The 17,122-nt window shown below is 38.1% G+C and overlaps 2 protein-coding genes and 2 long non-coding RNA genes across 5 annotated transcripts; 1 reads left to right on the plus strand and 3 right to left on the minus strand.

Annotated features, from left to right (window-relative positions):
* Positions 1 to 68: 68 nt before the first annotated feature.
* On the plus strand, positions 69 to 2,028 carry LOC147935689 (uncharacterized). Its single transcript, XR_015567812.1, has 2 exons — positions 69 to 723; positions 1,376 to 2,028. It is a non-coding gene; the product is annotated as an uncharacterized LOC147935689 (long non-coding RNA).
* On the minus strand, positions 1,841 to 5,779 carry LOC104716167 (tRNA-dihydrouridine(47) synthase [NAD(P)(+)]-like). Its single transcript, XM_087468018.1, has 10 exons — positions 5,103 to 5,779; positions 4,749 to 4,859; positions 4,375 to 4,602; positions 3,987 to 4,224; positions 3,542 to 3,807; positions 3,168 to 3,440; positions 2,767 to 3,048; positions 2,568 to 2,688; positions 2,302 to 2,471; positions 1,841 to 2,219 (listed from the first exon to the last, which is right to left on the minus strand). The coding sequence occupies exons 1-10, from the start codon at positions 5,379 to 5,381 to the stop codon at positions 2,121 to 2,123; spliced, it is 2,067 nt and encodes a 688-aa protein (XP_087324144.1). The 5' UTR covers positions 5,382 to 5,779; the 3' UTR covers positions 1,841 to 2,120.
* Positions 5,780 to 10,270: 4,491 nt separating this feature from the next.
* On the minus strand, positions 10,271 to 13,344 carry LOC104716168 (bZIP transcription factor 29). 2 transcript variants are annotated; one of them, XM_010433537.3, is made up of 5 exons: positions 12,921 to 13,255; positions 11,403 to 12,759; positions 11,192 to 11,324; positions 11,021 to 11,105; positions 10,271 to 10,800 (listed from the first exon to the last, which is right to left on the minus strand). In XM_010433537.3, exons 2-5 carry the CDS (start codon positions 12,665 to 12,667, stop codon positions 10,586 to 10,588), a joined length of 1,698 nt encoding a protein of 565 aa, XP_010431839.1. In that variant the 5' UTR covers positions 12,668 to 12,759; positions 12,921 to 13,255; the 3' UTR covers positions 10,271 to 10,585. The 2 variants fall into 2 exon arrangements, with proteins under 2 accessions (XP_010431839.1, XP_010431838.1); XM_010433536.3 differs by having other exon boundaries at positions 11,403 to 13,344.
* A 955-nt stretch (positions 13,345 to 14,299) lies between these two features.
* LOC147935690 (uncharacterized) lies at positions 14,300 to 15,892 on the minus strand. Its single transcript, XR_015567813.1, has 2 exons — positions 15,649 to 15,892; positions 14,300 to 14,622 (listed from the first exon to the last, which is right to left on the minus strand). It is a non-coding gene; the product is annotated as an uncharacterized LOC147935690 (long non-coding RNA).
* Positions 15,893 to 17,122: the final 1,230 nt, after the last annotated feature.

A 17,122-nucleotide genomic window follows, 5' to 3' on the forward strand; every position in this document is an offset into this window, starting at 1 on the left:
ATATACACTATAACACAACTTGATCTAATGTTTCCTTTATATTCAGTCTCTAAGCTTCCCAAAACATCTCGATTCTAAGCCACTGTAGAAATCTCGTCTCTCTTCCCTTACACTTTATCCACAAACCCTAGAAGTGTTTCTCAACATACTATTTTCCGTTCTATTGCAAACCCTCCGATCCCTAAAACCCTACTTTTTCAAAACTCTAGGTATCTCTGTTTCTTGCAACACCCACTTTCCCCTGTTTTCTCGGCGATGACACAGGTCACTGACGTAGAAGAAGATGACAAGGTCACAAGCCTCACGAAGAATGAGGGATTGTCGGAATCTAATCATGTCTCTCTTACTTGGCTCTTCACGCGTTGCAACACCATGGCCAAGAAGAAGCAGGAATCGTAGCGGCTAATCAAAACCGTCTCGAATCAATCACAGCGGTTGGATTAGTCTCAGACGTGTTCAACGAGTCAAAACTAAACAATCCTTCCTGGCGATATACAAAGACGAGACTTTTAGGTCTTTTCAAAGACTCATTGAGGAATAGTTTCATGAAATATGGACAGACACGGAGAGGAATCTGATCAGGGTTTTAACTGGAAATCTTTTGAGTATCTCCATCATCAAATCATCGGGAAGTGAGTTTATGCTTACCTTTGCAAGCTTCTTCCTCTGTGTCTCCATGGTAGAGAGCAGGCCCGGTCTTGTACACATTTCTATGATACATAGGTATCGGACCTCAATTTTCTGAAGCCCATTCTGTGAGGATTTTTTGTTTTTTTTTTTAATTATAAGGCCTCAATTTAAGAGTTAGTTTCTTTTAAAATGCCTTATTTTTTTAATTTATTTTCAGAAGAGGCATCATTTTAAAAATTGTTTTGAGTTGAAGCCCAATTTAAAAAATTGCATTGGACTTACTGAGAAAAACAATTTTAAAAAAAATATTACCATACCTCATTTTAAAGAGATACAATTTTTTTGGTATTGGGCCTCCAATGTTGCTGGACCGACACTGGTAAAGAGACGTAAACATGAGAATTATGCTTCCAGCAGCCACCTTTTTGCCCTTTTGGTCTTCCAAAAAAAATATTTTTTAAGGTGAAAACCCAAAAGCAGTATTTGATGAGTAAACGTGTTGCCGTTTTCATTTCATAAACATTTTGTTCTGATGGGAAAAAACGCTAACCATTTCGTTACAAAGAAAATATAAGAATTCTTTTTTAAAACAAATATTTATCCAATTTATAAAGTTATTTTCATAAAAACTTTATGTTACAATGAAAAACTTTTATGTAGTCAATTTTGATTTTTTATTATTGTTATTGTCATCACATCCTTACATATGAACCAAATATCAATTTCTTTTAGATATATTATGCAGCTTGAGCATATTATTGACTTCGATCAGCTCGCCCAGCTGGGAGGTATGTAGATGTTGACCAAAATGGTGGGAATCGTGGCCAAGAAGAAGCAGGAATCGTAGCGGCTAATCAAAACCGTCTTGAATCAATCACAGCGGTTACGTTGGGTTAGTCTCAGACGTGTTCAACGAGTCAAACTCAAAACTAACAATCCTTCCTGGCGACATAGCGATAGGGCATGTCCAGTATTCAAATTCCGGAGCCTCAATGCTCACGATCATTCAGCCTTTCATCGCAAACTGCAAACTGTAGGATCATTTGCAGTAGCACAAGATGATAATTTCGTGAATTACAAGCAACTAAAGACAAGGCTCGAGGAGAAGGGTTTGATCTTCATCACAACTAAAGACGTGTTCTGTTACTACGGAGTGGACACCCCGAGGAGCCAAGAGTTGATCTCTATCTAGTAAGATGAGCCTCGAGGAGATTTAGAAGCATGCTAATTGCGATTCTCTCGCGTTTCTAGCATCCCATGACCACAATATAGGCCGAGAGCGTAGTCAACGTTCTCTGAATTAACAATTAGATCCTCTCCCCTATCTGCTTTACTTTTTTTAAGCTTTCTCAAATAATTTCTATATTCAAAAAAAATTACTTGATACGCTTTATCTAATCTGTCAAAAACTCAAAAATTGTTTTTACTTAGAACAATCAGATATAAAGTCTCCTCACACAGTTTCAGATATTACAGACGATGTGGTCGAATTAGCCATTTTCAGCTCGATCATAAGCGTTGGATTTGTGCTTGGGGGCAAATGTGAAGCCTTCCGGAACCTTTCCAAGCAGCAAGTCCGATATCCGCACCTGCATGTTGTAACATTATATTAAACTTAAGCTCAGATAGTCCAAAGTAAGAAGACAATTGAAGGAGAAGAATTTAACGCACCCAGTCACCGGCAGATTCAGACATCATGAGTGTCTCAAGATCATCACGGCCAAAGTAAGAAGGCGGGCGCCAGTTGATTTGCTGCGGGATTACATCAAGCAAACCGACAGGTATGTACCTAAACGTGTAGCTTAGCCACTCCAGCAAGAAATGCCTAGTTGTCTCAACTCCTGTTTGAAAATTAGGATAACGGCAGAGCATTTAGCCACAGGGGAAAGAACAAACCAACATAACGTGATTTCAATTCCAGGCCTTGTGTTTTTTACCTTTATTGTCGGATCCCCAATGTTGAAGACCAAAACGTACAAAGTCCTTCAAGATGTTAAGTCTTTCACCTGAGGTAATGTCCCAGTGACGTTGCTCTTTGATTTCAGTAAATATCCAAGGCTGCACAAGTCAAAAGACCATTGAGACTATCGAATGATTTACTAGGAATAAGCAGATACTATATGGTCATACACACACCTTGATTAATGCTCCACGAGCAATCATGCAGCTAGACAACTCAGGACAGTCAGACTTGTGTTTGTTCCAGTCTAAATAAGAGTACACATCTCCATTTCCTATAACTTTTAGGTTAGTGGAAGCGTTTTTGGTACACTGGTATATATAGTCCCAATCCGCAGACTTGCTATAACGTTGCTGTCTTGATCGCCCATGAATAGTCACTGCAGTGGCTCCCCAATTTCCTATATCTGCAATTAATGAATCTATCCGATTCTTACCCTCAAAGAATGCCGTACGTACCTGACACCAAAAAAGACCGGACAAGTAAAGAATGGTTATAATACCAACACATTCACATCCACCAATGTTATAGTTTCATATGGAAGGTGATAGCATTTCAGATTTGCTTAGGCAGTTACCTTGATAGTGATAGGTGTTTCAACAATGGAAGAAGAAACTTCCACGATGTTCTTCATTCTTAATGGTTTGTTGAGAAGAGCTGAACCAGCACTTCTGTTGACAACCATATCTATCGGGCAACCCATGTTGATGTCTATGAAATCAACAGTGCATTCTCGGTCTATAAGTTCAACTGTGCGTGACACTGTGTCAGGAAAAGAACCGCAAATCTGAACACCGAACAGATCTTCCGATGAATGCCGTCTAAGCAGAGCCCATTCCGAAGCTTGGCCCTACAATAAAATATTTTGCAGGTTTTCACAATGTTACAAAAAAAAAAATCAAGGTTTAGTTATTCTGTCAGCATAGCTGAGAGTGCAATTATTGGCCTAACCTGCAAAAGATTTGTGCACATAGCCATCTCACCACAAGTCACATCTGCTCCCAACACTTTGCAAAGTCTTCGGAAGGGAAGATTGCCCACAGTTGTTAGGGGTGCAAGGTACAACTTATCCCTAAAATCAATAAGCTTTTTCTTTTCGCGAGGCTGCAACTTTAGACTACCATCAGTTTCAACAATTTTGATGCTATCCTCATCTTCTACGTCACCTTTTGAAGTAGAAGACCCATTCTTTTTTGTTTCCTCTTCCACTTTCACGCCTGTATCAATACAGTTTACTGGGACATTAGGATATTTTCTTGTCCACACACTTCTTATGACAGCTTTTTTTCTCTTAAATATATAGCTATATAATTATATGTATTGAAACTATGCAACTATCTAAGACAATCCAGCAAAAGTTAATTGGCATTTTGGTGTAGAGAAGTGAGAGCCTAACCATCATTAACTCCACCAACATCTCCAGGTTTAACTTTCTCTTCGTCCTCAGATTTTGCCTTTTTCATAGGACGAACTTCCTCAGTTTCTAATGGTCCAGGAATATCAACATCTTCTATCATATCTGATGTAGGCTCAGAGCTGACAGCTGAGTCAACCGCTACTTTAGTTGCTTGAGCACCATTTTGAGTCTTTTCTGCGTTATTTTCTTCAGCAACATTGCTTTTTTTGGCATGCCCCTAAAAATTGTAACGAAACAAAGAGAATAATCACTCAGGTCTCATGGTAAGAGTCATATATGAGTGAAATTGCAGTATATGACATGCCAGAGACACTGTACAAACACAACAATAATTGAAATAAACGAAATACTACTCTGTACGATATACCAATAGACCAAGGGACTTGAGCTTGGCATCTGCGTTGATAAAAGTCATCTTATTCTTCCACAGAAGCCTCTGTGTCTCTTTGTTAAAAAAGTTCATCTCTGAATTTTCCTTCCCATCTGAATTACCAGCGATGTCTCTGTGACTGCTTAAGAATCTACATGATAAACCATATGCACACTTCATCTCAGAGGCCACAAATGGGCATTGCCCCTCTATATCATCTGGTTTCTGCAATTTCAAGAAAAAACATTGTCAGATAATTTCTTTCTCAATATCATCCTCCAAGCTCAATCACACAAAATCAAACCATGTTCATTCAATCCACCCACTTCACAAACCAAATCAGCATCAGTAAACTGCAAAAAGGTGAGTACCTGAGCCTTGAAAGCTTCAATATCATGATTAAACCGGCAATTATCTTTATACTGACAGGAATTAACGTCTTCTGTTCTCGCAACCTGCGGACAGAGATTGATGGTAGATTGCTGCAAGAAAGACCATGCCAGGTTAGATTCAAATCCACGGCAATAACAAAGCATAACATCATACCTTCTAAACAATCCACTTCCACTTGCCAAAATTTAACCATAAACCGTAGCTATACTAGCATCGATGTACAAAGTGTAAGCAATCTAGCCTTGAAAGCTTTCAGTGTCATGATTATGTAATGCCTATCATATCTACTCTTTACACTCTGTATACTTGTAAGAGTGAGATGAATGAGATACCTCGCGGCGTTCCCGTTTGAGCTGTCGTTTTGATTTCTTCTCCTGGACCAAGCCAGACTGAGGCGCCTTAACTTCGGCGGCGTCGTTTTGCTTCAGGGAACGGCTTGGAGGAGGACACAGGAACTCCTTCTTAATAGGAGCCATTGATCGTTCTATAAGCTCTTCCGAAGTCGCTTCATAAACAGAGAACTGTTTCGTCGTCGATTGAACCGCAGCAGAAGGCTTCTTATCTCCTCCAACACTTGTATCCGCCGCGAGCTCCGCTACTGCATCCGACATAGCGGAGGACAAGCTCCGTCGTCGCCGGAAAGATTCTAAAGGTACACGCCAAAACCAAGTGAGTGATGATGGTGTCCCAGTTGTTTAGGGTTTTAGATATTTTTGTAGAGACACAAAAACGACGACACAAACGCCGTTTTGGAAGGAAGTGGAAGTGAACACATTCATGGGTTGCTTTTTAATGGGCCAAAATACGAGGCCCAGCTTGTTAGCTACAATTTCCAAAAAAAAGAAAAAAAGACAGATAGAAAGGAAAATAAACTAACAACAAAGAGACAGAGAATCCAAACTAAATAAAACAAAACAAACAGAGAGGAATCTCTTTCGTCTCTCAAGTTCAAACTCTTGAACCTCCATTGTTGGAAGAAGTCAGCATTAGGAATGCGGAGCTGAAGAGGATGTGATCCAAGAACGAGTCTTATGGTTGTTTTAATTATTCAAATAAAGACCTATTAATCCGGTCAAAAGTAGTTGCAGGAGAAGGTTGTTTCTCTGCAGTATTTTAGGAGCTTTCTGTTTCGTGTAAGGCTATATAAGCCAATGCTTTTCATTCAATAAGAGTACAAGTTTTCAGCATCTATTATTTTCGAGTCTTTGAGTTTACAAATTGGTATCAGAGCTCGTTAGATATTGAGAACTTGAGAGAGAAGCCGTAGCTTCAAAACACTAAGAAAGATGAGTGATGACAAGATGAAGTTACCACAATTCGAAGGCCATTGGGACCATTGGAGTGAGGTGATGGAGAATTTCTTCAGGGCCAAAGGATTGTGGAGTTTGATCGAGATTGGTTATGAAGAACCTGCCCCCACGACGGTTCTCACTGAGGAGCAACGACAACAACGTGACGATGCCAAAACCAATGACCACAAACTGAAGCACTACCTTTATCAGTCCATTGATAGAGTCACGATGGAGCAAATCTTAGATCGAAAGACGTCTAAGATCATTTGGGAGTCCATGAAGAAGAAGTTCGGAGGGAACGAACGTGTGAAGAAGTCCTTGTTGCAGAAACTAAGAAGGGACTTTGAGCTGTTGGAAATGAAAGAAACGGAGATGGTGGAAGACTACTTTAAGAGAGTGCTAGCCATCACAAATCAAATGAGGAGTAACGGAGAGACAATGACGGACTCCAAGGTGGTCCAAAAGATCATGCGAACCCTCACCGAGAAATTCATGTACGTGGTGGTCTCGATTGAGGAATCCAAGGACATTGAGTTGCTCACTCTTGATGAACTACAGAGCTCATTGGCTGTGCATGAACAGAAGTTCAAGAAACAGGACAAAGGAGATAATCAAGTCCTGAAAGTAACGTATGGGAGAGGAGCTGGGACCAGAGGAAGAGGTGCGTATGGCAGAAGCAGGGGACGTGGTCGTGGGCGTACGTTTCCAAACAAGAGCACAGTAGAGTGCTACAAATGCCATCGTCTTGGTCATTTTCAGAATGAGTGCCCAAAGTGGGAGGAGGAAGCCAACTACGCTGATGAAGAGGAAGAGATGCTGCTAATGGCGTATGAAGAAGAAGAAGAAGATGTCGAGACGAAAGTGGAGAAACTTATGATGCTGTATGGAGGTGATGATGGTGAGAAAGAAAGCATGCGAAAGAAGGTTTGGTTTCTCGACTCAGGTTGCTCAAACCATATGAGTGGAGACAGAGAGCTGTTCTTAAAGATGAACATTGATTTCAAACACTCGGTCAAATTGGGAAATGATAAGAGATTGGACGTCGTAGGGAAAGGGAACATAAGGCTGGTCTTGAATGGTGCTGCGTACACTATCAGTGAGGTATACTACATCCCAGAACTCAAAAACAACCTACTGAGTCTTGGCCAGCTTCAGGAGAAGGATGTAACAATCATCATTCGTAAGGGAGCCTGCAAAATCTACCACGATGAGAGAGGGCTAATCGCTGAGAGCAAGATGAGCAGGAACAGGATGTTCATGCTATACGATCAATCTGGTGATGGAGTGAAACAACAGAGATGCCTTCAAACCGTGGCAGAGGAGGTACCAAAGTTATGGCACGAGAGATATGGGCATCTCAGCTACACGGGGATGAAGGCACTTCAGAGCAAGAAGATGGTGCATGGTCTTCCAAGTTTTGATGCGCAAAACTTCACCTGTTCTGATTGCTTGGTGGGGAAACAATCAAGAAACCCTATCTCTAAGACGAGCAAGTGGAGAGCAAAAGAGGTTCTGGAGCTCATACATTCAGACATCTGTGGTCCAATCAGTCCTACTACCACTAGTGGGAAGAGATACGTTCTGTGTTTCATTGATGATTTCAGCAGAAAGGCGTGGGCTTACCTCTTGAAAGAAAAATCCGAGCCGTTTGATTTCTTCAAGACGTTTAAGAGGAAGGTGGAGACAGAAACTGGCAAGAAAATCAAATGTCTCAGAACGGATGGAGGAGGCGAGTACACATCAATTGAATTCACAAATTTCTGCAAAGAAGAAGGGATTCGCAGACAATTAACCACAACATACACACCACAACAAAACGGCGTTGCGGAGAGGAAGAATCGAACTGTGATGAACATGGTGAGATCAATGCTTTCAATGAGAAAGGTACCTAAGATGTTCTGGGCAGAAGCTGTGATCTGGACATTCTACATCTTAAACAGATGTCCAACTCACTCGGTAAAGGATGTGACACCACAAGAAGCTTGGAGTGGAATCAAACCAAACGTGGAGCACTTTAGAGTATGGGGGAGCATTGCTCATGTTCACGTTCCAGATCAGAAAAGAGGGAAGCTCGATGACAAGAGTATTGTTTGCGTGCTTCTTGGTTTCTCAGAAGAATCAAAAGGTTATCGTCTCTATGATCCTGAAACAAAGAAAATCATTGTAAGCAAGGATGTTGTGTTTGAAGAAACAGAAGGATGGAATTGGGAAAAAATTCAGGATCATCATGACGCTGGTCTTACTTGGAATGATGATGAGCATATCTGGGAGGAAAGCGATGATGATGAGGGAGGAGAACACGCGACTGAGGAAGAGCAACCTACAGTAGTGGTCGAAGAAGCTCCAGTTTCGCAGCCTACAGTAGCCAGGGAGGGTCGTGTAATAAGGGCTCCTAGCTATCTGAATGACTACATCACCGGGAACGAGATTGATGATGATGAGGATGAAGTCAACATGGCGATAATAAACTCATCTGATCCTCTCACATTCGAAGAAGCTGAGAAGAGCCTTAAGTGGAGAGAAGCTATGGATGAGGAGATAAGATCGATAGAAAGAAACAAAACATGGGAGCTTTCGAATTTACCACAAGGAGCAAAGTGTATTGGCGTGAAGTGGATATACAAGACGAAGCTTAATGAGAATGGAGAAGTCAGCAAATATAAAGCTCGTTTGGTGGCCAAGGGGTATTCTCAGGAACAAGGGATCGACTACACTGAGGTATACGCTCCTGTGGCTCGAATGGATACAATCAGAACTATATTGTCTACGGCTGCAAGGAAAGGTTGGATCATTTATCAGTTAGATGTCAAGTCGGCGTTTCTCTATGGAATTCTTGAGGAGGATGTTTACATACAACAACCTAAGGGCTACGAGGTCAGTGGTGAAGAAGATAAAGTCTATAAGCTCCACAAGACGTTGTATGGACTAAAACAAGCACCAAGAGCCTGGTTTAGTCGAATCGGAGACTACTTTGCCAAAGCCGGTTTCGTCAAGTCTCAGAATGAAGAAACTCTGTTCCTCAAAACAAATCAACATGGAAATTCACTGTACGTGAGTATCTATGTAGATGATCTAATTTACACTGGAGATGACATTTCAATAATGGAGGAATTCAAGGAATCAATGGAGGAGGAATTCGACATGACAGATCTTGGGAAGATGCAATACTTTCTGGGGATAGAGGTACTGCAAACACCACACGGGATACATATCTCACAAGGAAAGTATGTTCTTGAGGTGCTGAGACGTTTTGATATGGAGAGATGCAACTCAGTAAGCAGCCCAATGGTACCCGGGAGCAAGCTGGATATAGATGAAGGAGGAGAAAGAGTGGATGAGACATTCTATAAACAGATTATAGGAAGTCTCATGTACATCACTACCACCAGACCAGTCCTGCAATTCTCTGTAAGTCTCCTAAGCCGGTATATGTCTAAACCTACAATGCTGCATTTACAAGCTGCTAAGAGAGTTTTGAGGTATTTGAGAGGAACGGTGGACTTTGGGATTTGGTATAAGAGAGGAGGAATCGGAGAGGTGTCAGTGTATACTGATAGTGATTTTGCCGGAGATATTGATAGCAGGAAAAGCACTTCGGGTTATGTGTTCATCATGGATGGAGGAGCTGTGGCTTGGTTATCTAAGAAGCAGCCAATAGTCACTCTCTCAACCATGGAAGCAGAATATGTGGCTGCATCTATCTGTGCATGTCAAGCTGTCTGGTTTAGGAGAATATTGGAAGAGTTGAGTTACGATGTCGAAGGAAGCACAGTGATTCAATGTGACAACACGTCAACGATCAAATTGTCTAAGAATCCTGTTTTTCATGGAAGATGCAAACATATTGGAGTTCGTTTTCATTTCCTTCGTGATCTCGTAAATGAAGGAGTCATAAGTTTAGAACATTGCGAGTCAAGCAAACAAGTTGCTGACATCTTCACGAAGCCATTGAAGCGTGAAACATTTGAAGAAATGAGAAGTAAACTTGGAGTTTGTTCAATGGCTGATAAGCTCAAATTTGTGGACCAAGTTTGAGCTTAGGGAGGGTTTGTTGGAAGAAGTCAGCACTAGGAATGCGGAGCTGAAGAGGATGTGATCCAAGAACGAGTCTTATGGTTGTTTTAATTATTCAAATAAAGACCTATTAATCCGGTCAAAAGTAGTTGCAGGAGAATGTTGTTTCTCTGCAGTATTTTAGGAGCTTTCTGTTTCGTGTAAGGCTATATAAGCCAATGCTTTTCATTCAATAAGAGTACAAGTTTTCAGCATCTATTATTTTCGAGTCTTTGAGTTTACATCCATTACATATATATGACCAGGACATATCTACCATAAATTGAATTTTTTCTCTCTAAAATAACATACTGTAAAATTAAATCTCTTGGACTTGCGCCTTATATGATATATATATATATATGTGTAAATTCAACTGACTCTGCACATAAATAAAAATATAATGTTTGCTTTTGATATGTAACTTCAAAACTAAAAACTCCAACCACCACCGCAACAACTTGTCTGCTCTATTCATTAGATTCAGGTTTTGTTGCCAACGCCATAGTTCCATTCTGGTTCTGCGAAGACTGTTGTGGCTGCTGTCTTAACTGGCTGATGTTGAGTTGCTGGAACATCTCTGCGTTGAGTGATTGCATCTTTGATCTCTCAGATCCGTTGTGGCTGGTCTCACCGATTGCCAGTTTCAGTCGCTGGACTTCCCCATTCAGTGCTTCGTTCAGAGCTGCCATGGGAAAAGCGGGATCATTCTTTTTTACATTCATTCAGGGCAAAAAGATTACAACAAAACAGAGATTTTTCCATTAAGGTTCAAATACAACATGTTGTATAGATTTCTTCCATTTTGTACCGATTCAGATGCATATGAGTGAGATGATGAGAGGCAAAAGTCATGTCAATAATATCGTAAACCACTTAAATATAATTTCAAGAGAATTGCGTACCATCACGAAGACGCGCTTGTTGCTCCATTGCTTGAAGACGGAACTTGAGCTCATTGTTCTGATTTGTCAGCCCAATCATTTCTCTCTGTATAATGCAACATAACTAATATCGTTAGAAACAAAAAGATAAGACAAATCTTAGGCGCAGTTACAACATTGTAGACCACGCACCTGCAAAAGCGTGAGCTGAGCAGACAATGTAGTAGCCTCGGTCTGAAGAGTCTGAACTTTGTGCTCCAATTCAACTATGTACCGCATCTTCCTCTCCTTTGATCGTGCTGCTGACTGACGGTTTGCCAAGATTCTGAAAAGAGGATCATTGCATAAACATCCGAGAAACCCGATCAAATAACAAAAGTAAAGAAAGATTCAATATATATACCTTTTGACACGCTTAGGATCAGACATGGCCATCTCTGCTAGTTTATCATTAGCCATGATCTTCTTCAATTCCGCAGCAGTAAATTCACCGTTTTTAAACTCAATGCTGAACGCAGCAGCACCCGAATTCCCATCAACCGAGTTAGTAGGGGAAACTTTCCGTGAGATAGTACCGGGAGAAAGAGGCGGCTTGAGTGATTCGTCACCGAAAGACAACTTCTCCATGAAACAGCTGTCGACAGAAACACTCCTGTAATGTCTGGTGGTAGGAGCAATATCTCCTCCGGCGGCTCTTCTCTTGACTCCTGTATTGGCACTCTCGTTCACGCTGCTGCTCTCTCCTTCCGTATCACTACCATTATTAGTCTTGGTTCCGCTTGCCCTGCTGCTGTCCATATCATCCCGATTCTCATTAGTACCTCCTCCGTTCTTGCTATCCTCAGCTTCGGAGGAGTTCAATACATCAATGTTTTCAAGATTCATATATGCAGAGAAGAGATCATCCATGGCTTCTCTGTCTCCGACGCCTTCCCTATCGCAGCTTGATTCCTTCTTGACAAAAGGAGCCGACTTTGACCAATCAGCACATTCCCCACCAGAAAAAGACCTCTCCAAAGGTCTTGGAGGGATCAAAGGCAGCGAATTCATGGAGTTATTAAAGCCGCTGGGAATATCACTGCTGGAGCGTCTATGAGACTTCCTGGGAGGTAGACTCTCACCGGCTCTTACGGAGGAGGTAGAAGAGGTGGAGCTATTACACCTGGTGAAGGGAGATGAAGGAGGCAAAGAAAAGCCGGCGGAATCAGGATCCTCCATGGAGACATCGTGATCTGGTAGTTGCGCGGCGGAGAGAGAATCGCGGAAGGGAGAAGGGCTTAAAGGAGGCAAAGAATCGAAGGAGAAGAAAGAGTTGGGCTGAGACAACGAGCGTGAATGAGAATGGAGAGAAGCGGGTTGTCGGGAGGTGGGGATCTGAGAAAAGGGAGAAGTCGGTGGTGGGATTAAGTTAGGGTGAGAGGGAGGAACACCGATTCGTTTGGCACAGTCACTGAAAGGCTTGGAGAATTGGGGGAATTGAGGACTAGTAGGAGTAGTAGAAGAGCGGAGGAAATTAGGGTTTAAATCGAGCTGCTGCTGCTGCTGCTGATGATGATGAATGGGGGCAGTAGCATGTTTGGGAGTGGAAGAAGAAGAGGTGCCGAAAGAAGAGTGAAGTCTCTGGATCATATGATCAGTGGTGTTACTACACTTCTCTGTATCACCCATTTCTTCTTTTTTGCTCACCACCGGAGATCAGATCGAAATTTGGACCACGGATAAATAATGCAGTTTACTGAATCACCACACTCTAGAAAACCCTAAAAGATCAAAGCTTTGTTGTTGTAGGTTTACCATCAAAGTTTTAGGATGGGGAAAAAAAAAAATACAATAATTGACTTGCATCAAAAGAGTTTAGTTTTGCATAGAGAAAAAATCAGAGCTTTGAAATGCAGAAGAAGCAGCAAGTTGTGTGGTTTACCTCTACTTCTACGCACTTGAATTAATCAATGGCGCAAATGGCGAGAACGTATTATTATTATTCTTTATTTTTTTCTTTTTCTTTCAAGAGCAAAATTAAAAAAAAAAATAATAAAAAGACTAATCTTTTTCCTCTCTCTCTCTATCTAGAAATTATAGAGAATAATCACAGAAGGGCCATTTTTCTCTTTTTTTTGTTTCCTCCGCGATTTTCTCTCCCTTTGTAAATTTATCTGTTTCGCGAGAAAATTGTAAAAACTCAAAAGAGACAACGACCTTTTTTTTTTTTTTTTTTTTGTTGGCACGAGCCGAGCAAGAGAAAAAGAAAGAGTCTATAGAAAACAAAAAAAAAACTTAACAAAGATAAAAAAAATAGACACGGATTTCATGAGAAGGAAGAGAGAGAAACACCCAACAAAACGCGTGAATTTTAACCACAATCCCTCCCCAATACTTTCTATTTAATGCAATTCTATCCTAAAAGTTTATCAAATGTACTACTAGTATTATCTTATTTGATGCCGTTTACTTCAAATCCTTTTTTTTTTTTTTTTGACTAATGCGTTTCGTATATATATATATATATATTCGATATGGTAAATGAATCTTTAACATATATATTGAAAATTAATACACGCACCCTAAACATTCTTCAAGTACATGTATTTTCCACGATTGATTACATTGCATTATAAACGGCTATTTTCGGATTCATATCGAAACCTACTTAATATATTGTTTAGTCTCAGGGAATGATATTTTTATGAATAAATGGAAGTTAAAATCCTTTTAAAGATTTTTTTTTCTTTTCTTTTGTTGATTTGGAATATGGATTTGGATTCAATTTGTATCCCCCGACCACATTTGACATTGTTTTGCTAGACGAAAGATTCTGTCCTCGTTATGTCATGTGTACAATATAAAAGCCATTCTTTGTATATAATACCTCTTCCTTCTTTTATATATGATCCGTTAAAATATTATGTAATGGACCGCCATATTGAAAAGATTTGTTCCCGATTCCTCTGTCTACTACACCAAGTCTCTTCTTCAAATTCCAATAAATGTTTTAGTTTAGGAGTTTTAGAGATCCGTCTGTGTTGATCTCATGCTGCAACGTTTAATTTGTACAAGTACATACGACGACATATAGTTTTTGATTTTTTGATTTTTTTTTTTTGGCGATTAATCACGTTGTTAATCATATATATGTGTATTAATTACATTTATTCTGATCCTCTTTCTCAGGAAACTAATATCAGAAGAAACTTTTTATCCCAACGATAAAGTTTCCCAATATTGTTGGATGTGTAGTTGTAGATTAAATGTTCCTTTTTATGATGGATTTTGTTTTCTAGTAGTATTAAAAAACAGATCTCATAGCTTTTAAAAATTTCCATTTGTTTACAATCTAGATACCACATTATATTATTTTGCTTACAAATTTAGTGATCAACATAGAGGCTATGTAGCAAAAAATTTTTTTTTGCAAAAATGGTCTGACGGTGGTGGTAGCCATGATATTAATTTTACCATCTATATTAACATTTTCACAGCAATTTTAGCATAGAAGACTTGGACTTCCAACATATTTACAGGTATGCCATTATTATTTATTATTAATTTATAAATAATTTATATTCATTCTTCTATCCACTTGAGAGTTTCATTTTCAATCTTTTGACTTTTGAGATTTGATTATTCTGCAAACAATAAAACAACATTCAATTATTTTCCGATATAGAAACAAAAATATCTTAACGATTTATACTAATTAATTTTGCAGCTTTCCTTTCAAATTTTATTTACGACCCATTAACTAAAACACAGTAAATCACGCAATAATATCTTATAAACCATAATTCTATCCTAACATATTCCATAAGCTCCTAACAAAAATTTACTCACCTTCCAAAATTGTGATATTTCCAAAGATATTATCTACTCGCTCAGGAAGCTTATTTCTAAGCACACTATAAATAGTTCTCTTTCACCGTAGCTCATAACAACACCAAAACCAAAAGCTTAGTTCCTATCAACTGTTTTGTTTCTTAAACAATCTGTACTCATTTACTTTTGTTTATAACTGTCGCAGATTCAAGATAAAGCATTGTAATGGTCATGTCACACAATATAAGCATCTAGACTAAAGGTTTGGCTTATTCGTATATCCTATTTAACTATTATAATTTGTCTCTTGATTTGAATTTACAGGCTCCAAAACAAAAGACTATCAAGAAGACGACACAAGGCTGAATAAGTTTCTTTTTAATGGCTATTATATTTTCTTATAAAGGATGTTTTTCGTTAACTCTCATTCTCAGTTCTAAAGGAAAGATGACAAAAAGGTTTAATGATTGTGCGTATTCCACATGTTTAAGAACATAAGCTAATCTACGGAGTAAAGTTTTTTTTTTTTTTTTTTTTTTTTTTTTGGCAAACAAACTACGGAGTAAAGTACCTATGATTTTTTCATGTTAAAAGTATGATACAATGAAGTTCGTTTTTATCAACCTGCGATTATTTCAAAGCAAATAAATGATTATTTACTTTATAAAGTACAAAATGAGCCAACATACTGTTTTGATTTTGAAAGTGATTATGGACTTCACGCTATTTCCCAGGAGAAACAAAAAATCAAACAACGATTGAAAAGGGGAAACTTATCATGGTCTTGAATCTCACAAACACAAACACCATAAAGTGAAAGAAGATTCGAAGTTATTTACCTTTGTTACAGAGGCTCTATATTGACTCTCAAGATTAATTTACAAAATTTGGATGAAGAATTTTTTGGTATCTATACAAACTGATAAAATTTTGCATGAGGTAAGCGATTTGGAAATCGACCAGAGGTAAGAGTCGAACGAAACGATGAAAGAAATCGTTGATTTGGATATAGAGAGACTTTCCTTTCTGATTTTTTTTTTTCATTCGGCGGATGTTTCAAAGGGAACCTACTTTTTTTTTGGTAATACAAATTATTTCCATATGTTTATATATATTTCTTTTATGTTAAAAATGTACATATCAAATATTTTGCAGTTTCTAATTGATTTTTGGTTTCATGGTTTGAAGTTTTTATTTCTTTTTATAATTGACTTTAGTTCTTGGGAAATAATCTTCCATAAATTAATTATTAACTAATTTCATAAATTATATTATTGGCATATGAGTTTGGAATTTATTCACTTACATACTCTATCCACATTTATATTTGCACTACATAGTGTTGTTATATATAGTAATATGATCTGTTTACTTTTGCAACAACTAATTTTAACTGATTAAATTCCAAATGAAAACAAGTAATTTGTATTTACATCTAAACAATAAAATTATCTATACTTCCCACATATTTCTATATTATTTTATATATAAAAAATGCGGTATACTGCGGATTACAACCTAGATACACATTATAACATCTATATTAAAAACATAAAAATAATCATTTTATTTAAAATTATAAAAAATTGTTATAAAAGAAAAAATTTGTTTCATGGTAAACTACATGATAAATCCAATAACTTTTTATAATTATACAAGGTCAAAATTAATAAACAACCACAAAATAACAGACAAATATAACATAATTTTCAATTTTAAAAATATAATTATGCGGTGTACCGCGGGTTAAAATCTCGTCTTCCTCAACAAAATTTTAAGATCTAAAAAAATTTCACCTATCAATATAATTATATATTCATTTGCCTTTAATTACATGAGCCCCACCACACAACAAATATTATTGACTCTTATAACCACCTCCCTCCATTATATCTTACATCTCATTATTTGATTCTAAAGATTATCATATTTTATTCGGCATTGTATGTTTATTAGTTATAAAGTTAAACATGAACTATCGTGGATATATACAACTCAATAGTCTTACCGTCAACTAAAAAAATAAGACGAGCCATAAACCCAAAAGTTTTGAGTCGAACACTATTTATATCTTGGAGTCAAGGATCAGAACATATTATTTTATTGATATTATTTTTATTTTAATAGCGATTACCGATTTATGATGAACTAAACAAATCACTAAAAATTAATAATATCTACAACTTCTTTCACATATTTATTCCATATATAGTAGCATATTAATCAAGGGATGAATTTTTTACGTCGAGTATAGTATTACATATTAGCTGATTTTTTAAATATAACTAAAAGTAGTTTTTGTTTATTGTAAGC

The sequence above is a fragment of the Camelina sativa genome, chromosome 10 (assembly GCF_030686135.1).
Source record: "Camelina sativa cultivar CO46 ecotype springtype chromosome 10, ASM3068613v1".
NCBI lineage: Eukaryota > Viridiplantae > Streptophyta > Magnoliopsida > Brassicales > Brassicaceae > Camelina > Camelina sativa.

Coding starts and splice junctions, on each gene's coding strand:
- LOC104716167 (XM_087468018.1), bottom strand. CDS start 5,381: ATGTCGGATGCAGTAGCGGAGCTCGCGGCGGATACAAGTGTTGGAGGA. Junction 4,225..4,374: donor TCAAGTCCCTTGGTCTATTG/GTATATCGTACA, acceptor TACAATTTTTAG/GGGCATGCCAAAAAAAGCAA. Junction 2,689..2,766: donor CTCGTGGAGCATTAATCAAG/GTGTGTGTATGA, acceptor TGACTTGTGCAG/CCTTGGATATTTACTGAAAT.
- LOC104716168 (XM_010433536.3), bottom strand. CDS start 12,667: ATGGGTGATACAGAGAAGTGTAGTAACACCACTGATCATATGATCCAG. Junction 11,325..11,402: donor GATCCTAAGCGTGTCAAAAG/GTATATATATTG, acceptor TCCTCTTTTCAG/AATCTTGGCAAACCGTCAGT. Junction 11,106..11,191: donor CTCAGCTCACGCTTTTGCAG/GTGCGTGGTCTA, acceptor TGCATTATACAG/AGAGAAATGATTGGGCTGAC.